The 22,642-nt window shown below is 55.2% G+C and overlaps 2 protein-coding genes across 7 annotated transcripts; one reads left to right on the top strand and one right to left on the bottom strand.

The window, feature by feature from the left end:
- The first annotated feature begins 217 nt into the window (after nucleotides 1-217).
- PDLIM7 (PDZ and LIM domain 7) lies at nucleotides 218-21,096 on the top strand. 6 transcript variants are annotated; one of them, XM_061151040.1, is made up of 13 exons: nucleotides 218-323; nucleotides 1,292-1,397; nucleotides 5,249-5,400; nucleotides 5,482-5,512; nucleotides 6,482-6,498; nucleotides 6,757-6,893; nucleotides 7,042-7,078; nucleotides 8,021-8,082; nucleotides 8,231-8,468; nucleotides 9,546-9,726; nucleotides 20,251-20,371; nucleotides 20,486-20,601; nucleotides 20,756-21,096. In XM_061151040.1, exons 2-13 carry the CDS (start codon nucleotides 1,302-1,304, stop codon nucleotides 20,840-20,842), a joined length of 1,275 nt encoding a protein of 424 aa, XP_061007023.1. In that variant the 5' UTR covers nucleotides 218-323; nucleotides 1,292-1,301; the 3' UTR covers nucleotides 20,843-21,096. The 6 variants fall into 6 exon arrangements, with proteins under 6 accessions (XP_061007023.1, XP_061007021.1, XP_061007020.1 ...); XM_061151038.1 differs by having other exon boundaries at nucleotides 7,928-8,082; XM_061151037.1 differs by lacking the exon at nucleotides 6,482-6,498 and adding an exon at nucleotides 5,992-6,110.
- LOC133062263 (large ribosomal subunit protein uL22-like) lies at nucleotides 11,380-15,486 on the bottom strand. The gene has a single exon (XM_061151043.1). The coding sequence runs from the start codon at nucleotides 13,191-13,193 to the stop codon at nucleotides 12,612-12,614; it is 582 nt and encodes a 193-aa protein (XP_061007026.1). The 5' UTR covers nucleotides 13,194-15,486; the 3' UTR covers nucleotides 11,380-12,611.
- Nucleotides 21,097-22,642: the final 1,546 nt, after the last annotated feature.

The raw sequence follows: 22,642 nt of genomic DNA, 5'->3' as shown, positions 1-22,642 counted from the left end.
GGCTCCCAAACTAGGTGTCCAGCAGCCGAGACCCGGCCCAGACTCCGCCCAGGCCCCGCCCCATCAACGCGACGAAGGAGGGCTGTGTCTTAGAGCTCAAAGCGAGATGGGACCTGATGATTGGGTGGGGCGGAAGGATTGGGTGGGGCTTCCCTCTGCCCGGGCGACCGCGACGTTGAAGGGGGCGGGGCACCTGGCTCCGCCCCCCTATGCGGGCTCAAAGCGGCTGGCAGCGGCGGGGGCGGGGTCAGAACTCGGGCGGCGGATCCCAGCGCGGCTCTCTGGAGCCCGCCGTGGAGCAGCGCCCCGGCGGGGCCCAGGAGGTACTTGCGACAGCGCGGGGCGTCTCGGGCCGGATCAGGTGGGGGGCAGAGGCCTAATGGGGACCACAGAGGGGGCTGGGGGTCGTAGCCAGCTCTGCACGTCCTCCGGTGGGCCGTCGCCCCTACCCCCGCCCCCGCCTTCCTGCGGCGAAGCCGGCTGCGGCGGGGCTGATTGGCGCCTGCGCCGCTTCCTGCGCCTGGGACTCGGCCAGTGCTTGGGGCCCAGGCTAGGGCCCGGGGGAAACTGAGTCACGTTGGGACGGTAGCAGTCGTGTGTGGGAGGCAACACCCCCGCAGGGGTGCAGGATAAATCCGCTTCCTGGCCATGCTTTGGAATCCCAGCCCCCACCATTCCCCCCGGGGGCCGCGCCCCCGCCCAGAACCCAGAGCTCCCAGGGGTCCTGCCCTGGCTCTCGGTAGCTTCGACTGGGCTTGGAATGCCTAGGATTCGCTCCAGCCGCCTCCCTCCACCCCTCTCCACCCCTCCCCCTCGCGGCCCAAGCCCCCGTGTTCTCTCCACACAGTGTCAGTTTACACGCCTTATATAGTCCGAGCAGGCTCCAGCCGAGGCCTGCCTGTCGGGACCTGGGGGCGGGGGAGAGGAGCGCCGGCCCTGGACTGGCATTGCTGTCCAGACCAAGGCTCAAGACTGGCTGGGAAGGAGGTCATGCAGAGTAGTCCTGCGGTCCACTCCTGGATGAGAGGAACCTGAAGACTGGATGCGGGCTCCCTTCACCGCCCCCCCTCCCCCACCCCAGTCCTTTGGGGAAGGGGGGGTTGCCCCTGTCTTTCCAAAGTGAGTCTGCCAGCTAGCAGTCCAGCCTGACCTAACAGGGTGCCCGCCTACCCTCCCCCTGGGTGTGCTCAGCGTCTGCCAGTGCTGGCCTGGCGCTAGTCCAAGGCTGGTGTCCAGAGTCGGGCCTGCCTGTGCACCCACCATGCATCACTCACCTTTTCTCTCCTCTCAGGAGCAGCACTATGGATTCCTTCAAGGTGGTGCTGGAGGGGCCAGCACCTTGGGGCTTCCGGCTACAGGGGGGCAAGGACTTCAATGTACCTCTCTCCATCTCCCGGGTGAGCCTAGATTGAGGGAAGGGTTCCCCTAGGGGTCTCTGGGTGCGCAGATCTCCAGTGGGTGGCAGGAGGAGTCTGAGCAGGAATGAGACCAGGAGGTGTCCAGGTCCAGAGCTGTGGGCACCTGCCACAAGGACTCCCAACTCGGTAGATACTGGGAAAGGAGCCCTCAGACTTCCACAGCACTGCACTGCACCTTCTAGGCTCAGGAGTGTGCCCATTCTTCAGGAGGTGAGCCTGAGGTCTCCAAGAAGTGTCTATAACTGCTTGAGGAGCAGTGCCTGGTGCTCAGCCTCTGGGAGGGCACTCTGACTGCAGGAGCTCACTTCATCCTCATCGCCACCTAAGGGATAGCAACTATCATCCTGTTTATTCAGATGAGATAACTCAAGACTCATTGAAGGGACTCTTTCATCAGTTCCATGGCAAAGCAGGCATGGGGCTTCAAACACAGGGTTGGCCTGCAGTTTTTGTGGGTGGATAAGCTTCTCCCCAGCCCAGGTGAGGACTTTTATCCCATTCACTGGTCCCATTCAGGATGCAGTGCTCTTCGGGTCTCTAGGGCTCTGACTTCCACCTCCTGAGAGCCTGTCCTGGTGGGGGTGGAGCTGGAGGCCGGCTCCTCCCTGTGGCAGGGGGATTGCCTTATAAGCCCAAGAATGCAGCCCCATGCTGGGGTAGCCAGCTGGTGGCTGGAGTCTGCAGAGCTAAAGAAGGCTGGCCTGGGCCTGGAACTCCGAACCCCATCAGTGGGCCCCTCCGCCCATCACCAGGCTGTGGCTCTGACTGTGGGATCAGTTGTGAGACACAGGGAACAAAGTATCTGCCCTGAGAGAGTGAGGCCAGCCCTTGGGTTGGTGTCTCTTGACTGTAGTCTGGGGGTCAGGAGAGGGCGGGGACTTCCTGTCCCCATATCCGCTTGTCCAGAGAGGCCCACCCAGGCTCCTGGTCGGCAGGCAGCTATTGGCATGAAGCCCAGGGCAGGCACAGCCTGGAGGGGTCTAGAGGAGCCCAGCTCGAGAGGGGCCCAAGGTAGAGTCTGTTGTAGTTGGGCTTGGTGGCCAGGACCTGCAGGCAGTCGCTGTTCCCAGGGACCCTTCCACGGGGTTTCCTGGAAGCTGCTTTGCCAGCAGGGTAGCTAAGAGCACTAGTCTCCCTACTACATACCCCCAGCCCGTACATAATACTCAAGCCTTGCCAGCCCTGGGAACCCATCCTATACTCCCCTTCCTGGGAAAGTGCTGGTCAGTGTGGCTGGGAGCTTGGCTGACCTCTGAGCCTCAGTTTCTTCATTGGTGGGGATGGGCAACAAAGCAGCCTAAGGGATGGACTTTCAGATGTGGCCTGTTGGGGGCACCCTGAGCTCGGGCTCTGTTAGCAGCCCCAGCATGTGGGTGGGGCCACCAGCTGAGCCCAGCCCTGGAGTTGGACCTAGGCCCTGGTGGGTGGGAGCGAGGGTGGTCTTTTCTGAGCTGGGCTGGGTCCCCTCCCTCTCTCCTGACCCTAGCATGGAGGAGGAGAGGGAGGGGCTAGGGCTGGCTGTAGGCCCAGGCCTGGGAGATGAGGTAACGTCTGGGACTTGGGGGTTGGGCTGCTCAGTGGAGCCCTCAGGCTGACTCACCCCCTACTCCATGTAGTGTCCAGCCCCCTGGCTTTTTCTCTCCTTGGTCCCTTGGGCCTGCTTGCTTTTCTCTCCAGACACACCCCACCCCCCATCCCCAGGTCTCTTCTGTTCCTGTCTCCACCTCTGACCACTCCTCTGTCCCTCCTGTGTCCTCCTGTCCTCCCCAGCCCAGAGAAGGAAGTAGTTGCCAGTTCCCCATCCCCTTTCTGGGAGCCAACAGCTCCAGCTCAACCGGAGACCCCCACCTCCGTGGGCTTAGCCCACACATCCTGGGAGCCAGCCTGTGTGGGTAGGGAGTGGCCAGACCAGGTTTCTCTTCTACTGACTCACTGTGACCTTGAATAAGTCACTTCCCCTCAAGGGCATCACTTCCCCATGCCTATTATAAGGGGTTGGATTGAACTAGAGGTAAGATAGGGGATCCAAGCCCCAAACCCAGCTTGAGGATCAGATAATCTTCCCATTCAGAGGGCTGTCCTCTGAGCCCCAGCTCTCAACAATTCCCTGGTGGCTCAGATGGTAAAGAATCCGCCTGCAATGCAGGATACCTGGGTTCGATCCCTGGGTTGGGAAGACCCCCCTGGAGAAGGAAATGGCAACCCACTCCAGTATTCTTGCCTGCAGAATTTCATGGACAGAGGAGCTACAGTCCATGAGTTAACAAAGAGTCAGACACAACTGAGGGACTAACACTTTCACTTTACTTTTCTCAACAGAGGTGGCCTAATAGGGTGGAGCCGTAGAGTCAGGGTCCTGGCCCTGCCTCTTGAGTTGCTAGCTAGGCAACTAGAGGCAAGTTACTTAACCTCTCTGTTTTCCCATGTATAAAATAGGTATATTCCCAGACTCTCCTCCACAGGATTTTTGGAGGATTCAGTATGTGGTAATACTAGGTACTTGATAAATGTAAACTGCTGTTAGTACTTAGCAAGTAAAGAAGGGGCCACCCAGCTGTCTTACCCTTCTGACTTCTGAAGCGTGAGGTCGAGCCATCAAACTGAGCTCTCCCTTCTTACCCTAGTTCAATCAGTCTCGGTCTAATCCCTCTGCCACCTCTCTGAAACCTCTTACCTCCTCTCCCTGCCTGAGCTCCTGAGTATCGGCCCACCTGAGGAGCCTTATGGGGTCACAGGCAGCCTGTACTCTGCAAACCTCCCCGACTTGTGAAGTGTGATTCTGCGTCCCAGTACTTCCCCACAAGCCAGCTCAAGGCCAAGCCCGTTGCCAGATGGCCAGGCAGCCCTGTGGGCTTAGACTTATGAACCGCAGTGCTACTTCTGCCTGTGTTGTTGTCACTAGGCTAGAGGACTAGGAGGGCCCAGTTGGGTTCTTCAGGGTCACCTATATCAAGACCCTGGGAAATACCCACCCTGGGCCTTAAAACTGGTGCTACCTAACCTTGAGAACAATTCTTTCAGCACTTGAGGTCTTCATAAGTATTGGATTCTCTTACACCCTACACAGCCCATTGCACTGTGTTTTCGCCAAAGCCCACCACTTCCCAGAAGTCATCTTCATGGTTTCAGCTCATGCTGCTGACCGTTCCTTCCCGCCTATTACTCAGTTGCCACAGGAACCAGGGATTCCCAACGCGGAGCGCAAAGGATTGTGGGGAGAGGCTGATGTGGCAGTCGAGGGCTTGGGCTTGACACCCATATTTACAGCCCGTGAAGCCCCCAGCTGACACTCGGCCCTGTTTGGGCACTGATCACTGGGAACCTAGAGGTGATGGGGGGTATTTCTAGTGCTCCAAGGGTCCTGGTGGATCCCTGCAAATGGCACCAGGGCTGGGTGCTAGAAGTGTAAGAGGTGAGTGAGCGCTCAGGGAGGAACTTTCCACATGCACAAGCCAGAGGGCAGGTCTGGTGGGTGGAATGACCTGGGCAAGAGGCCAGCAGAGACCTCAAAAGCTTCAGTTAGAGCTGAAACACTTGTGTTTTAGCCTGAAGGTGGCTGCATATTGATGTCAGCAGCTTCTGAACCGTGAGGAGGGTCCCTGGAGGTGAATGAATGTGTAAGCGGAGTGCTTTAGGTGATGGTGAAGCTCAAGCGAGCTCCACCCCCTCTCAGATGGCTTTAGTATCCAACAGTAGTCCAGAAACACGTTGAATGAAGAAACCCCTGGGTTCTGCGAGTGGGGCAGCTGAGGAAAGGCAGGGTTGGCTGCTATTTGCCTGAGTTTGGTCAGCAGAGTCTTGGTCCTCCATGACCCTCCATCTCTCCATAGCTCACCCCTGGGGGTAAAGCTGCACAGGCCGGCGTGGCCGTGGGTGACTGGGTGCTGAGTATTGATGGCGAGAACGCGGGGGGCCTCACACACATCGAAGCCCAGAACAAGATCCGTGCCTGCGGGGAGCGCCTTAGCCTCAGCCTCAGCAGGTAAGCCTGAGCTGAGCAGCCCTGACAGGTGGGCATGCCCTTGGGCGTGGCCCATCATCACCTCTTCCCCTTCTCTTCTAGGGCTCAGCCGGCTCAGAGCAAACAGCAGAAGGTAGGGGATGGGCTTGGGATATGTGGGCAGCAGCGGGGTGGGACTGGACATCCAGGCTCACCTGCCCTCCCTGGTGCAGCCTTGGTCTCCCCCCATCCCTGGCCGGGAGTAGAGGGTGGAGGCCAGAGCTGGGGAGTCTGGGAACTGGGAGTTGGGCCAGGGACTGCCGCACGGTCAGAGCACCATGCATGTCTGCCTGTCGGTCCATCCGTCTGCCTGCCTGCCTCCTTCCCTCTCTCCCGCCGGCCTGTGCTGCAAGCTGCACTAGCCCACCCGCCCTCGGACTGCGTGGGCTGAGATCATTGCTCCCAAATGGGTCCCTTGAAACCTGAGTCTACCCCTCCCAGGAGCCTCAGGCCAGATGTGTGGGGGTAGGGCTGGAGTACCGCTGGCCTCTTTGTGCCAGGGGACGCCCCACTCTGGCCAGATCCCCCGCCTCCTCCCGCCCTGCCCGCCCTCCCCGCTCTGTCTCTGCCCAGGCCCTGGCCCCCGCCGCGGACCCCCCGCGGTACACCTTTGCACCCAGCGCCTCCCTCAACAAGACGGCCCGGCCTTTCGGGGCGAACCCGTCCGCAGACAGCACCCCGCAGCAGAATGGGTACGTCTGTCCTGCCCGTCCACGCTATGTCTCCACCTCCGCACGCCCGCCGGCTGCCCGCTGCTGCTCTGTCTGTGCTGCGCCCCAGCCTGGCCCGAACCGTGCGACAGCGACCCCTGGTGGCTGGGGCGGGTACTGCAGGCACAGGGATGTGGCTCCTGCCTTGGCCCGGCCCCCCTGGGGGCTGTGAGCAAGGCAGCGCCGCCCCCTACGCGGTGGTCGCCGGGGGTTGGGATTTGATGTTGGCCGACTGAGCCCAGATACTCAGTGCAGCCTTGCCCCTGGCTATTCTGACCCCTTGCCATCTTTCTTCCTCCCCTTGTCTATCTCTTTGTACCTTTATCTGTCCATCTGTCTTATTTCCTTCACAGGTGCAGACCCCTGACAAGTCAGTGAGCCCCCTCTGCCTGTCCCTCTCTTCCTTCCTTTTGGCACTCTGGGTGGTGGCCCCTCCCCACTCTGGCTGCCGTCCTTTCACCTTGATTGCCCTCCTGCCCTCTCACTTCCCTACCCCACCCCTCACCCAGCAGGGCCCTGGCCTTGCCCACCCCTCTTCCCGTCACTCGCCCACCTGTATCAAGTCCGGGGAGGGGCCGCCCCTGCTGCCCGTCCAGGCATGAGGTTCTGAGCCCCACCCTCCCCACAGACAGCCGCTCCGACCGCTGGTCCCAGATGCCAGCAAGCAGCGGCTGATGGAGGACACAGAGGACTGGCGGCCGAGGCCTGGGACAGGCCAGTCCCGTTCCTTCCGCATCCTCGCCCACCTCACGGGCACCGAGTTCAGTAAGTGCCAGCCCAGGGAAGGGCGGACCCCCCTCCTGGTCCCCCAGCCCGGGCCCGGGCTTCCGGCACCCTGTGACCCTCTACCAGGGCTCAGGGCTGGGGTGGCCTTCTGTCTGCTCTTGGTCAATGCCTGCCTCTGCCCTGTCAGTGCAAGACCCGGATGAGGAGCACCTGAAGAAATCAAGGTAACAGGACCAGCTCCAGCCCCTCTTTCTCATTTCCGGCCTCTCCCATTCCAGCCCTGTCTGCTCCTGGCCATCCCTAGCCAGGGTTAGCCATTCTCCTTCCTTCCTTCGGGCCTCCCTCCCTGCCTCCCTTCCATCTCTCCTTCCTTCCACTTCCTCCTCCTTCTCTCTCTACCCCTCAGGGAAAAGTATGTCCTGGAGCTGCAGAGCCCACGCTACACCCGCCTCCGGGACTGGCATCACCAGCGCTCTGCCCATGTGCTCAACGTGCAGTCGTAGCCTGGTCCTCGCCGGCCGGCTGCCCTCTCTGCCTCTTTCTTGCTGTTCCTCCGCCCCAGGGCACCTCCCCTTGGCGCCTCCAGCTTCTGCCTACCTCACCCATCCTTTTTCTGCCCCTGGACTGAGCCTCCTGCTGGCCTGGCCCCAGCTGCCCTCCTGGCACAGGGCCCGGCTCCATCTGACACTGCTGCCTTCACTCTTTGCCCCTATGGTACTGCTTCCTGCCAGGTCTGTGCTGGCTTTTTGGGCACGGAAATAAACATTCTCAGCCCTGCTTTCTCTGCCTCTCTTCTCTATCTTCGTGGACTTGGTTTGCATTTGGGGTCGGGGGTGTTAGATGGTTCAGATCCAGTGTGGGCCCTGCCAGTCTGGGTCTCAGTGGGTGGGGGTACCCAGCAAAAGGGGGCTCTGCCAGCAGAGAGACTCTCGTGAACGGCCCCAGAAGCGAGAGCCCTGCTTCACCTCCCAGCCCTGTGCGACTGACCAGCCAGCTGGAACCTGGCCAGGAGAAGTTGCCCTACCCATCCCTGCCCTGAGGGGACCTGGAGTCCTCTGCTCTCCTGCACCCAGGCATCTCTCATGGGGCCAGCAGGACCAAGCTTGGGGGGTGGGGCCATGCCAGGAGCCTCGGCCGTGCAGGGCCTTGAATGACAGATCTTACAGCCAGGTGCCCAGGATGGAAGCCCCAACCCCAGCCTCAGCTACACCCCAGGAACCCTGGCCTGGTGAGAGAGCGTGGGCTTGGGCTTGGGGAAGGGTGGGTAACTACCAGAGGCATGGGGGGCGGGCCCCTCCAAGCGGCCCCGGGCTCTCCCCGCTGTTCTGTGGTGTCCCCGGGCACCCCCATGGAGCCACTTTTCCTGGCCTTGGCAGGCCCTACCACCCCCAGTCCCACGAGCCGCCCACCCTGGGCTGTGGACCCTGCATTTGCTGAGCGCTATGCCCCGGACAAGACCAGCACGGTGCTGACCCGACACACGCAGCCAGCCACACCCACGCCTATGCAGAACCGCACCTCCATCGTGCAGGCCGCTGCTGGAGGGGGCCATGGCGGGGGCGGTGGCGGCGACGGCAAGACTCCTGTGTGCCACCAGTGCCACAGGGTCATCCGGTGGGTGGCCCCGTTCCTTCCCACCCCGGTCTTTTCCTGAACTGGAACTCCAGCCCTGGTGTCTTTCCGACCGCTGCTCCTCCCATCTGTCTCCCTACTCATCTCAGCTGCCCCCTGCTCAGCCTCTCTCCAACATTTGCCGTGGTGAAATGGAGGGGGTGCCAACAACACAGCCAAGCTGCAGCCCTAGACTCGCTGTTCTCTGGCCAGGAAGGGCCTCCCTGCTCCCAGCCCCCTCTGCCTTTCTCCTTCCTGCTCACTTGGTCTCTCTCTGCTAAGCCTCTTAAGTCCCTCCCTCTCTGCACTGCTCCCCAGGGACCAGCAGTCCCACAGCCCCCAGAATCAGATCTGTGTCAGGCCCCAGAGCCTTCCTAGTTCTCATCCCAGGCTCTGCCCTGCTCTCAACTCCTGTCAGCTCTTAACCTCTGGAAAGCACCCCCTCGTTCAGACATCCCCATTTATCTGGGATGGCCAGGTCCCTCTCCAGGCCAACGGGACGCAGTGGGCACCAGGCTCAGCTCAAGTGCCCACTGGCCTTCAGGGCTCATGGGTACTCCAGGCCTGCTGTCTCCCAGGACACCAACCCCTTGGGTTCAACTTATTAGGCTCAAGTCAGCAGTCCTCACCCAGTGTCACCTTCCTCCCTTTTCTGACGCTTCCCTTCTCCCTCACCTCCTGTCATCAAAACAGTGCAGCTTTTTAAAATATTTATTTGGCTGCATCTGATCTTAGCTGCAGCACTTGGAATCTTAGTCGCAGTGCATGGGCTCAGTTGCCCTGAGGCATGTGGGATGTCAGTTCCCTAACTAGGGATTGAACCCGTGTCCCCTGCCTTGGGAGGCAAATTGTTAACCATTGCACCACCAGGGAAGTCCCACAACAGTCAGCTTTGTCTTGCTGTGTGATCTTAGGCAAGTCACCTTTCAAGCCTGTCTCTTCCCTATTTGGAGATGAAGAGAATGAACATTCCCTCCAAGGTTTCATAATAGGTGTGGGGTAAACCCTGTGGGGTGCTGGCCAGGAACCCCGACTTCATTTGCACCCACTCCTGCTCATTGCCCTCGCTTTCCCCTGCAGGGGCCGCTACCTGGTGGCACTGGGCCACGCATACCACCCTGAGGAGTTTGTGTGCAGCCAGTGTGGGAAGGTTCTGGAAGAGGGTGGCTTCTTCGAGGAGAAGGGGGCCATCTTCTGCCCACCCTGCTACGATGTACGCTATGCACCCAGTTGTGCCAAGTGCAAGAAGAAGATCACCGGCGTGAGTTGGGCTGGCGGCTGGCGGGGGACTGGGAAGGCAAGCCTGACTCTTCAGCATTGAGGAGTGTTGAGCAGCTCCTGGGCTGGGGGGGCTGTCCCTGCAGGTTGGAACCTTACCAGCCTCACAATCAGGCTACTGTATCGATCTCACTTTACATTAGCCAGGACTGTCTTAACAGGTGACCTAAATCCTAACTCTTAGGGGCTCAAGCAGGAGAGAATTGGTGCCAATAATCAGAAAGGCTGAGGGATGCTAACTCCTGGCCCAGCTGAATGCAGATCCTGAGGTTGTCAGGAGTCTTTTCTGCCACTTGCCTCTGGTTTCATCTGTGTTGGCTTTGATCCCAGCATGCTTTTCCCTAGAAAGCGGCAAAGATGCTGCTACATCAGTGGCTCCAGGGTTAAATCTCCCCAGGTTAGCACCACAGAGAGAAAGAGAGCAGCTCTGTGCCATCGAGTCCCAGTGCTGATGCTCATTGGCCTGGCTTGTCACATGCCCATCTCTGAACGAAGCCCTGTGACTCTAGTTGGCCAGGCCCAGGTGACACTCACCCCTGGAACAGGGTCTGGTGACCTTGCCTGAACCATAGGACTGGTTCCTTGAACATAAAACCAGGGTGACATTACCCCAAGAGAGGAGGTGAGTGCTAGTCAGGCCAAAGCAAGAGATGGCTACTGTGTTAGGATTGCATTCAGCTTCAGTAATAGAAAAAACTCCAGTATAGAGATTGAAACAGAAGAGGTAATGTTTACTTCAATTGCAAGAATTCCAGGGGTGGAAGAGCAGCTCATGGATGGCTTTAGGCTTTTCCTGTGTTTTAGTTCTGAAATCCTTAGCCTCTAGGCCTTTGTCCTGAAGTTTATGGATGCCAGATGACTGCTCAAGCCCCAGGCTCACATTCTTGTTGCAGGTGGGAATCCGAGGGAAGGAGCAGGAGTCTTCTTTTAATGAGGTTTTGCCTCTTGGCTCTGGAAGAAAAACCAGGAACTTGCATCTTTATCTCAGTTGTTGGAATTGTTATTGTATGGGCACCTGGGCCAGTGAGGGAAGCTGGCAAATCCAGTATTTTAGCTACTGTCCTCTATAAGAGAGGAAGGCAAAAGAGGGGGTTGTGACTGGCTTTTGAGAGGCTAATGCAATCTGCTGCCCTGAATGCGAATGCGTATGAAAAACGGAGTCTCTGAAGATAGGCTTGAAGGACACAGAACTATTGATTTGCAAAGGCAGAAATGTAGGTTCAAAAACTTGTGATTCAAAATCCTATTCTTGGTGATTTCCTGGTGGTCCAGTGGCTAAGACTCTGTGCTCCCAATGCAGGGGGCCTGGGTTCGATTCCTGGTCAGGGAACTATATCCCCTGTGCCACAACTAAGACCCCATGCAGCCAAATAAATAAATACATATATTAAAAACCTATTCTTAAAAAAAAGTCCTGTTCTTCCTACTGAGTCTAAATATGTAGCAGAGCCTGGCCTGGTCTCCTGGAGGGCAACCTAGCTGCCACCTGGAGCTGGGCCTCGGACTTGGGTCAGCACGGGTTATGGGCTGAGAGTGATGCCCTGTCTACCATCTCCCATTCATTGTGGACAGTGCCCCACATTGGGAATGCCCTGTGAAGAGACAGGCATGGTCCTGCCCCCAGGAACTCACACAGAGGAAGGGGACTCCAAGAGTGTCGAGGGTGAGCAGCCTAAGGAAGGAGGAGCGTAACAGGCAGGGTGACAAGTTGAGGGGGGTTCAGCTGTGCCTGTGTGGAAGCTGAAGTGCAGAGAGAGGCAGAAACTGCCCAAGGCTACAGAGCATGAGGGCCAAACCGGAGCAGCACGAGGCACTGCGGACTTCCAGCACTCATGTGTCTCCCTATTTTTGGATCCATGGGCAGAGCTTCCGGATGTGGCCAGAGAGCTCTGTGCATGTGTGTGTGCTAAGTCGCTTCAGTCGGGTCTGACTGTGACCCTATGGGCTGTAGCCCACCAGGCTCCTCTGTCCATGGAGACTCTCCAGGCAAGAATACTGAAGTGGGTTGCCATGCCTTCCTCCAGGGGATTTTCCCAACCCAGGGATCGAACCTGCGTCTCTTACATCTCCTGCATTGGCAGGAGGGTTCTTTACCACTAGCACTACCTGGGAAGCCCAGAGAGCTCCGTAGTAATGGTCATATTACAAGGCAGTGATAACTGCCTTGACCACAAGTGACAGAAAAAATAATGACAGCTGTTTCTCACCTAAGGAAGTGGAGAGGTGGGCAGTCTGGGACATGTAGGCAGATCCAGGCTCCTGTCTCTTGTTTCTCCGACATCTTAGCGTTGACTGACTTACCACTCATAGTCCAAGATACGTCTTGAGCTTCAGGCAAAATTTCCATGCTCCACTCGGCTTGCTGTTCAGTTGCTTAGTGGTGTCAAACTCTTTACAACCCCATGGACTGCAGCACGCCAGGTTTTCCTGTCCTTCACTATCTCCCAGAGTTTGCTCAAACTCAGGTCCATTGAGTTGGTGATGCCGTCCAACCATCTCGTCCTCTGTCATCCGCTTCTCCTCCTGCCTTCAATCTTTCTGAGCATCAGGGTCTTTTCCAATGAGTCAGCTCTTCATATCAGGTGGCCAGAGTACTGGAGCTTCAGCTTTAGCATCAATCCTTCCAATGAATATTCAAGGTTGATTTCCTTTAGGATTAACCGGTTTGATCCCCTTGCAGTCCAAGGGACTCTTAAGAGTCTTCTCCAGCACCACAGCTCAAAAGCATCTATTCTTTAGCGTTCAGCCTTCTTTATGGTCTAATTCTTACACCTGTACATGACTGTTGGAAAACTATAGCTTTGATTATACAGACCTTTGTCAGGAAAGTGATGTCTCTGCTTTTTATTTTATTTTTTTTTTTTACTTTTATTTGCATTTATTTTCTGCGGCATTTATTCCCGGGCCATAAGTTTTTGTCTTTTTCAGTTTCTTCTGGGATATCTTTTTCTTCTGTGCAACCTCCTCTTCTGGTTTAGGAACAATCTGTTCTTTTTCAGTAAGGATCATCTCGATGTGGCAGGGACAGTTCATGTAGGGGTTGATCCGACCGTGAGCTCTGTAAGTCCTGCGCCGCATCCTGGGGGCTTTGTTCACTTGGATGTGCTCAATGACCAGAGCATCTACATCTAAGCCCTTAAGCTCAGCATTACTCTCTGCATTTTTGAACATGTGTAGTAAAAATTCAGCACTCTTTTTGGGCCACCGACACTGCGTCCAGCCCCACTGTTTGGCCTGTGCACACCTACCAACTCCACCATTGTAACGACGGAATGGCACACATTGCTTCTTTAAAGTGACATCCTTCAGATACTTGGTGGCTTTTCGAATATGCATACCCTTTATGGCCTCGGCAGTTTCACGAGTATTCTTAAAGTGAACACGAAGATTTGAACCTCTTGATTTGCATGATTTTGTGGGGTTTTCTGGGTCGAGTGAATAGTGCACCATTTTTAGGGGTCAGCTGCTTACCGGAAAAGCGATGTCTCTGCTTTTTAATATGCTGTCTAGGTTCATCATAGCTTTTCTACCAAGGAACAAGCACCTACCTGTCTTCTAACAAGCACCTGGCTGCCGTCACTGTCCACAGTGATTCTGGAGCCCAAGAAATAAAATCTGTCACTGTTTCCATTTTTTCCCAGTCTATTTGCCATGAAATGGTGGGACTGCATGCCATGATCTTAGTTTTTTGAATGTTGAGTTGTAAGCCAGCTTTTTCATTTTCCTCTTTCTCTTTCATCAAGAGGCTCTTTAATTCCTTCTTGCCTTCTGCCATTAGGGTGGTATCATCTGTATATCTGAGGTTGTTGATATTTCTCTCAGCAAGCTTGATTTCAGCTTGTGATTTATCCAGCCCGGTATTTTGCATCATGTACTCTGCATTTAAGTTAAATAAGCAGGGTGACAATATGCAACCTTGACGTACTTCTTTCCCAATTTTGAGCCAGTCCATTGTTCCATGTATGGTTCTAACTGTCGCTTCTTGACCTGCATACAGATTTCTCAGGAGGCAGGTCAGGTGGTCTGGTATTCCCATCTCTTTAAGAATTTTCCACAGTTTGTTGTGATTCACACAGTCAAAGGCTTTAGCATAGTCAATGAAGCAGAAGTTTTTCTGGAATTTTCTTGCTTTTTCTATGCTCCAACGGATGTTGGCAATTTGATCACTGGTTCCTCTACTTTTCTAATCCACCTTGTACATCTGGAAGTTCTTGGTTCACATACTGTTGAAGCCTAGCTTGAGGGATTTTGAGCATTACCTTGCTAGCGTGTGAAATGAGCACAATTATGTGGTAGTTTGAACATTCTTTGGCATTGCCCTTTGGAATTAGAATGAAAACTGACCTTTTCCAGTCCTCTGGTCACTGCTGCATTTTCCAAATTTGTTGACATATTGAGTGCAGCACGTTAATAGCATCATCTTTTAGGATTTGAAATAGCTCAGCTGAAATTCCATTACCTCCATTAGCTTTGTTCATAGAAATGCTTCCTAAGGCCTACTTGACTATACTCCAGGATGTCTAGCTCTAGGTAAGTGACCACACCGTCATGGTTATCCAAGTCATTAAAACCTTTTTTGTACAGTTTGTATATTCTTGCCACCTCTTCTTAATCTCTTCTGCTTCTGTTAGGTCCTTGCCGTTTCTGTCCTTTATTGTGCCCATCTTCACATGAAATATTCCCTTGCTATCTCTTAATTTTCTTGAAGAGATTTCTAGTCCCATTCTATTGTTTTCCTCTATTTCTTTGCACTGTTCACTTAAGAAGGCTTTCTTATCTCTTCCTGCTAGTCTTTGGAACTCTACATTCAGTTGGGTGTATTTTTCTCCTTTGCCTTTCGTTTTTCTTCTTTTCTCAGCAGGAAATTAGAAAAGGAAGAAGGAGTGGAAGGTTCTTAGGAGCCATCTTTAGAAGATGAGTTCACTTCAGTCGCTCAGTCGTGTCCATCTCTTTGTGACCCCATAGACTACAGCACGCCAGTGAAGGACAGGGAACTGTCCTTCAGCTCCTGGAGCTTGCTCAAACCCATGTCCATCGAGTCGGTGATGCCATCCAACCATCTCATTCTCTGCTGTCCCCTTCTCTTCTTGCCCTCAATCTTTTCCAGCATCAGGGTCTTTTCCAACGAGTCAGTTCTTCGCATCAGGTCGCCAAAGTACTGGAGTTTCAGCTTTGGCATCAGTCCTTCCAATGAATATTCAGAACTGATTTCCTTTTGGATTGGGCTGTGGGTGCCATCCAACCCTTCTGCTTCCATCCCATAGCCCAGAACTCAGTCACATGACATTACTGAGCTGCAAGGGAGGCTGGGAAATATAGTCTGTTTGGTACAGCTGTGTGCCCAGCAAAAAGTGAGGATTCCATCAGTAGACTGGAAGGGGAGAAAGGATGTCATCACAGTTTTGTGTTGTGGGTCATTTTCTATGTGTGGGCATCCAGCTTGACAATTATAGTATGAAGTCAGTTTGATTATTCTCATCTTACAGATGAGGAAATTTTGCCCAAGATTACAGTCATTTCCCCACCAGCCTAATTGATACCGTGTTGGACTGTTCTATCAGAATGGGCTGGCACCCAGGACCTTTCATTTTTAAATTTTATTTATTTTTGGCTGCACCAAGTCTTCCATTGCCGTGCAGGGTTTTCTCTATTTGCAGCAAGCAGGGGCTACTCTCTAGTTGTGGTGTATGAGCTTCTCATCGAGGTGGCTTCTCTTGTTGCGGAGCACAGGCTCACTAGTTATGGCACACAGGCTTAGGTGGCCCGTGGCATGCGGGATCTTCCCTGACCGGGGATTGAACCAGTGTCCCCTGCGTTGGCAGGCAGACACTTAACCACTGGACCACCAGGGAAGTCCCCCCAGGACCTTTCTTAAGCTGGCATCTGGATTTGCTTCCCACAGATCAAGGCCCTTATGTTCTGTTCACTGACAGCCCCGCCTGCATTACATCGCACTCTCATCCTGCCCTGCCCCAGTTCTAGGTGGACAAAGTTATTGCCCAGGCTGCAGCTACAGAGGCAAGGCTGACAGAGCCTGACTAGCTCCTGGGTCCTAGAGTATGCCCAGAGTGAGGTGGTGAGCCCTGCTCCTGCCCCAGCCCAGTGGTTCCACATGTGGCCCAGGAGCACTCAGCTTCCCCTCTTGCAGGGGCTGACAGACCACACCCTCCAGCGGGGTCGGTGGTGGGGTATGTGCGGGGGGATGGGCAGGAACCTACCTGTCCCAGTTTACCAAGGGCTTCAGGCTCTTAGAGCTCAGAGCGTGGGGAAGCACAGGACCATCTGGTTGATTCAGCAGACTTGGAGGGGAGCTTTGGGGGATGGGATGGACACTTTAGAGGGGACATGTCCTAGTCTGAGGACCCTCTGGAAGACTGTTGTCAAGCCTTACCACTCACCATCAGCCCCCGTCACTCCGGTGCTTCACCGACACAGGCAGCTCCATCTTGCCAGTGCAATGTTACCTTCACCGCAGGGCCTTTGCACGGGCTGTACTCTGCTAGAAATACCCTTTAGCACTCTCTTTACCTCATTCCTTCTCATCTGCGATTCAAATAACACTTCCTCAGGGGCACTTTCCCTGATACCCACCCTCCCACCTGGCCAGGCTCTGCCCTGTTTGCTTACTACCCTCCAATCCTTTTGTCCCATCTCTTCTCCAGTGTGAAATTCATGGGCCGGGACCAGGGCTCTTTTGCTTATGTGTAATGCTGTACCTCATGTATAGGAAGGGCTTCCCTGGTGGCTCAGATGGTAAAGAGTCTGCCTGCAATGCATGAGACCTGGGTTTGATCCCTGGGTCAGGAAGATTCCCTGGAGGAGGGCATGACAACCCACTCCAGTATTCTTGCCTGGAGAATTCTATGGACAGAGGAGCCTGGCAGGCTACAGTCCATGGGGTCGCAAAGAGTAGGACGTGATTGAGTGACTGACACACAAACACATGTATAGAAAGTGGTCACTTAATACTTGAAGGAGTGAGTGCAAGTGGCCTCTAAGCTGAACTTAATCATCACTAGGAATTAGCTTGGACAAGGGTCAGGAGAGAATGCTCCAAGCAGAGGGAACAGCTTGTGTCACAAGGCAACACCCGGGGAGGGTGTGAGACTAGGTGGAATTCAGGGCAGGGCCATGTTAGGGGTTCCGGAGCTGGGGAATGCTGAGGTCAGATGTGCCTCAGTGTGCTTCCCCTGGGGCAGGGGGAGACAACTGGAGGAGGGGAACGGAACTGCTAGGCCTGGGTTAGGGTGATGGGACGGCAGGGGCAGACAGATGTAGGAAGCTTTGGGCATAAGGTAGACATGGAGAACTGGCTCAGAGACCTGCCTCCCTGCCCACACGCCCACTGGGCCCAGCTCTGGGCTCCCCATGCTCCTGCCGAGACCCTGTCCTGTTGACCCACAGCTAAGTTCCTTCCCCCAGCCCTTGTCTTCTCCTTGCGAAGAGGCAACACCAAGCAATGGGAAGAGCCAACTTTGGAGTGAGCCAGGCTTGGGCTTGAAACACATTTCCGTCATCTCTTGACTGTGTGATCTGGGACAGATCACTTTCTCTGGACCTTGCTAAAATGGGAGTGGCAATAACTTCCTGGCCAGGCTGGTTGTGAGGTATATGTGAGAAATGACAGATTTTTTTTTGGACTGTGCCACATGCCTTGTGGCATTTTAGTTGCCCAACCACGGATTGAACCTGCACCTTCAGCAGTGAGAGCGGTGAATCCGAACAACTGGACCACCAGGGAATTCCCGCGACAGTTTCTGTAGTGGGCGTGGACAGGCCAGCTGACAGCTAGGTGCTCCCCATACTTACGTCTTGCTTTGTCCACACTGTCTCTTTCCTTATTATTTTTTTTAATAGTTTCTACTTAAAACTTATTAATTTTTGGCTGTGCTGGGTCTTCATTGCTGCTTGAGAGCCTCCTCTAGTTGCTATAAGCAGGGGCTACTCTTCGTTGTGGTGCATGGGCCTCTTCCTGTGTCGGTTTCTCTTGCTGTAGAGCAAGGACTCTGGGGCACAGTCTCAGTAGTTGGAGGCGTATGGGTCTGGCTACCTCTGCAGCAGGTGGAATTTTCCCTGACCAGGGATTGAACCTGTGTCTCCTGCATTGGCAGGTGGATTCTTAACCACTGGACCACCAGGGAAGTCTTTTTTCCAAGACTTGTTTATTTATTTATTTTTGGCTGCTCTGGGTCTTCGCTGCTGCGCACAGGCTTTCTCTAGTTGCAGTGAGTGGGGGCTGCTCTCTGGCTGTGGTGCACAGGCTCCTTGTTGCGGTTCTTCTCCTGTGGTGGCACGTGGGCTCTAGGGCACGCAGGCTTCAGTGGTGGCAGTTTGAAGGCTCAGTAGTTGTGGCGCACAGTCTTGGTTGTCCCTCGGCATATGGGATCTTCCTGGTCCAGGGATCGAACTCGTGTCCTCTGCATTGGCAGGCAGACTCCTAACCAGACCATGAGAGAAGCCTCTGTTTCATTTTTAAAGTAATAGCCAATATTGAAAAATTGGATTTGACTTTAACATCTGGATTTCAACCTGAGCCTTGTAGGCATTCCTGAATGAAAGCAGTCAGCACCACCCCTGCACACGGAACACGTGCTCTCCCATGATACAGTCCCCACCTTGTCCCACTGTGTATGCCACCTGGCCTTGGCAGGCATTGGGTCTGGTACCCCTGGCCTCAGATATGGGACCATCCTTACGGCAACCCGGCAAAGCTGGGATCAGGCTCCCAGTTCAACAGTGAAGGAGCCAAGTGCCATGAGGAGGTAAAGCTGTTGGGCAAGCCACCCAGCTAAGATCTGGCTGAACCCATGATCTGACATCCCCTGGGGCTCCACACTGCCTTCTGCCTGCCCCAGGAGTGAGTGCTGCTCACCTGGTTGGCCCCAGGGAGAGCTCAGCCCACCTGTGCCCCCTGCTCTGTCAGGCCTCCAGTAGAGCAGGTTAACTTAGCTCACAAGCACTCATGAGGTATGGGCCAGGCACTGTTGGGATATACCAGCTAACAGAAACGTTAATAGTTCATGCCCTCAGGGACCTCATACTAGATCGGGAAGAAGGCGGTGGGGAGCAGACAATAAGCAAGAGACATAAGAGGTAAATTACCTGGTGGTATGCTAGTATGGGGGGCTTCCCTAATGGCTCAGATGGTAAAGAATCCGCCTGCAATGCAGAGACCCAGGTTCGCATGGGTCAGGAAGATCGCCTGGAGAAGGGAATGGCAACCCACTCCAGTATCCTTGCCTGGAGAATTCCATGGACAGAGGAGCCTGGCGGGCTACAGTCCACAGGGTCGCAAAGAGTCAGACATGACTGAGTGGCTAACACACACACACACACACACGTTAGTATGGGAAGAAAGTGCAGGGTTCAAGCTATTGGAAGCATGACTTTGGGAAGCGGGGTTGGCATATGAGCTGATCGTGTCAGCGTGGGCCTCAAGGAGAAGGTGATCTTTGGGCAGAATCTTGAAGGGGGTGAGGGCTGAGCCTAGCACATATCTGGGCCAAGCAGTCCAGGTAGAGGGGGCAGCTGGTAGGAAGCCCTAAGATGGTGTGCCCAGTGCATCAGCCATGGACAAGAGGTCACATGGGGAGAGCAGAGGGACGGAAGCCAGTCTTGCTGGCCTCTGGGCCTTTCCCCGGGCTTTGCCCTTTGCTCAGAGCAATGCGGACCAGGCAGGGATTCAAGCAGAGGAGAAGCTGGCCGAGCACAGGTTGATATCAGGCTGTCAGGGGCAGAGGAAGGAGCACAGAAGCCAGTTTTGTGCACTTATCCAGGTAAGAGGTGCCCAAGGCTCACATTCCACATCAGGGAGGCTGTGAGAAGTGGCCAGTATCTGGATGCATCTTGAAGGAGAGCCTGGCCGGATTTCAGAGTGGATCCGAAATAAGGGACAAAGCAAGGAATTTGTTCCATGCAGATGGAGTCACCATCCATTGAGATAGAGATGCTGTGGGAATGTGCAAGGCCTAGTGTGTGGAGATTGGGAGCAGAACTTCAGATGCAGCATAGTGAACAACCACCAGGCTTCCCTCGTAGCTCAACTGGCAAAGAATCCTCCTACAATGCAGGAGATCCCAGTTCGATTCCTGGGTTGGGAAGATCACCTGGAGAAGAGATAGGCTGCCCACTCCAGTATTCATGGGCTTCCCGGGTGGCTCAGATGGTAAAGAATCCTCCTGCAATGAGGGAGACCTAGGTTCGATCCCTGGGTTGGGACAATCCCCTGGAGGAGGGCGTGGCAACCCACTTCAGTGTTCTTGCCTGGAGAATCCCCATGGACGGAGGAGCCTGGCGGGCTACAGTCCATGGGGTTGCAAAGAGTCAGACATGACTAAGCACAGCACAGCACAGTGGATGCCTCGGGGTTGAAGAGAGAAAGTGGGAGCAGTGGATGTGCAGATAAAACATTTATCTGGAAAGAAAGAGGGCCCCAGCCAGCCTGCCTATGTCCTGGACTCTGGAGAGGAGGGTGCCAAGTTACCAAGTGACTGTTGCTTCCTCATAGGAAATCATGCACGCCCTGAAGATGACCTGGCACGTGCATTGCTTCACCTGTGCAGCCTGCAAGACACCCATTCGGAACAGGGCCTTCTATATGGAGGAAGGGGCTCCCTACTGCGAGCGAGGTATGGGCTGGGACAGGTGAGAAGGTGGTGCTGGGTGAGGGGGCGGGGTGTGGGCAGGGGAGAACCCAAGTTCCTCCCCCCCCCGCCCCACTTTTCTTCTCTCTGTGTCTCCAGACTATGAGAAGATGTTTGGCACAAAATGCCGAGGCTGTGACTTCAAGATTGATGCTGGGGACCGCTTCCTGGAGGCGCTGGGCTTCAGCTGGCATGATACGTGCTTCGTGTGCGCAGTAAGTACCCCTCTTCGGACTCAGGCCCTGTCCCCAGAGCCTCGTGTTCTTCACCTGCATCCCTCCCACCCCTGCCTCTGGGATTCCTAAGAGGTTGGGAAGGGCCCTCTCCTGCTTCCCCCACCCCTCGTAACTGCACCTTGGCCGTTCCCAGATATGTCAGATCAACCTGGAAGGAAAGACTTTCTACTCCAAGAAGGACAAGCCCCTTTGCAAGAGCCACGCCTTCTCCCATGTGTGAGCCCCTCCCACTCATTGCTGCCCACCCCAGCCTAGCCAACCCGAGGGGTTTGCTGATTCTGGAACCATCGCCCCAGATTTCTGGGTAGGGCTAGAAAAAGTTGCCCCGACCCCAACTCCTGGCCTGAGCCTGGGGTCCCCTGGGCCCCACCCCCATCACCTCCCCCGACTCCCTCCACCACCTCCGCACACTGGTGCTGGCCACACCGGCCCCTGCTCACGTCCAGTGCTACAATAAATCTTTCTCCAGCTGCATCTGGTGTGTGCCTCCCCCTGTGCATCAAGAAAGGAGGGATCTGAGGCCTGTAGCAGGGTGGAGATTAAATTCTCCAGGGCTGACCGTCCTGGTGGTCCCATGATGGGGACAGGGAGGACTCACGGTCAGCAGGAGAAGGCAAAGGGGAATCTCATGTGCTGGGCCCAGGACCCACAGAAGTTGGGGGTGCCTGGTCTGGCTTGGCTTGGCAGTCAGAGAAGAGGAGTTGGAGGGACATCCTCAGGAGTGTAACGTGGAAAATGGTACACCCAAGTGAGGGTCCAGAGGGGCTGCTGCCATTGTATGCTGCAGGCAAAGAAAGGGGGCTGGAGAAAGCAGCCTCCCAGTTATGGAGATGCCAGGATACCTGGAAGTGCCAGGATGAGGAGCTGGGACTGCTTCCTGAGGGCACGGTGGGGAGAGCCAGGCAAGAATGTTCAGATCTGTGTTGTAGAAAGAGCCCCTGGGAGCCATGAGCAGAGCAGAAGGAGGGAGCCTGGGAGGAGGGGCAGGGCTCAGGGGAAGGAAGGTGCAACAAGTCACATGGCAGCAACTGTTCCAGGCCTGGAGCAGGGACGTGGGGGATAAGAGGTGAGAAGAGGAAGGATGGCACCGGAGTATACCAGTCATTCCTCCTGTTGTCTCACGCAGCAACCCTGTGGGGTGTCTGCATGTAGTCTCATCTTATAGATGAAAGCTTAGGAGACCTGACCAGAGCTGCACTGCCCCTGAGCACACGAGCCAGGCCTGAAGCTGGGCACACCGTCCTGAGACTGGCTGGCGCTGAGCGCCACGCTCCTGGGATGCCTCTGCAGAGCTCGCCTCTGCCTGCTGCCTCCAACGCTGGAGGCTCTGGCGGTGGCCCCATCTTTCTCTGGGGCCTCCTGCATCCCACTGGTGCCCTCCACTACCCCAAGGGGACTGTCATCAATCCTACTCCAGGCCTGAACTGGAGGGGGACTGAGGAGAGGCCCCAAACTAGACCAGGAGAACATGGTGCGCCCATAGCCACCTGTCCTCCAGGGCTCGCTGGCATGAGGAACTTTATAGCACATCTGAAGTTGTTGGCGTTCTTAGCAGGTACCCAGGCCTGTTCCCTTTAAGAGAAGAGCAGGGCCTCTGTGCCGTGTCTTCTCAAGGACCCCTGGAGCAGGGGTGTAGGACTTTGCGTGTCACTTTCCTGATTATCTTACCAGCGTCTAAAACAGTGCCTAGAACACAGTGGATGCCCAATGAATGTTTGCTGAATGACTGAATGAGGTGCCTACAAGACATTTAGGAGACAAATCAGGAAGCAACTGAAGATTCAAGTCTGGATACACCTTGGATTAAATTTGGGAGTGAGTTCAGGGCAGTTATTGCAGATATTCAACCATTATCACAGATGCTCAGAGAGGGGCCCCGGCAGGTCACATGAGGAGTAAAGCAGGTAGGATGTGGTTTTCTTTCAACATTCCTAGCATATTCAGTGAAGAGTATCTTACTTCCACAAGGAAGTGTACTCTCTCCCTTTTCTCTTGAACCATGAAGACCTCCCAGTCCATC

Source organism: Dama dama, chromosome 9 (assembly GCF_033118175.1).
Source record: "Dama dama isolate Ldn47 chromosome 9, ASM3311817v1, whole genome shotgun sequence".
In the NCBI taxonomy this organism is placed as follows: Eukaryota; Metazoa; Chordata; class Mammalia; order Artiodactyla; family Cervidae; genus Dama; species Dama dama.
Note: the sequence above shows the minus strand (reverse complement) of the source record. Positions and strands in the feature narration are given on the sequence as shown.

Excerpts from the sequence above, each read along its gene's own strand:
- PDLIM7 (XM_061151036.1), top strand. The coding sequence starts at position 1,302 with ATGGATTCCTTCAAGGTGGTGCTGGAGGGGCCAGCACCTTGGGGCTTC. Across the intron at positions 7,079-7,927 it reads GAGCACCTGAAGAAATCAAG|GCATCTCTCATGGGGCCAGC; the intron begins GTAACAGGACCA and ends TCCTGCACCCAG. Across the intron at positions 8,469-9,545 it reads CAGTGCCACAGGGTCATCCG|GGGCCGCTACCTGGTGGCAC; the intron begins GTGGGTGGCCCC and ends TTTCCCCTGCAG.
- LOC133062263 (XM_061151043.1), bottom strand. The coding sequence starts at position 13,193 with ATGGTGCACTATTCACTCGACCCAGAAAACCCCACAAAATCATGCAAA.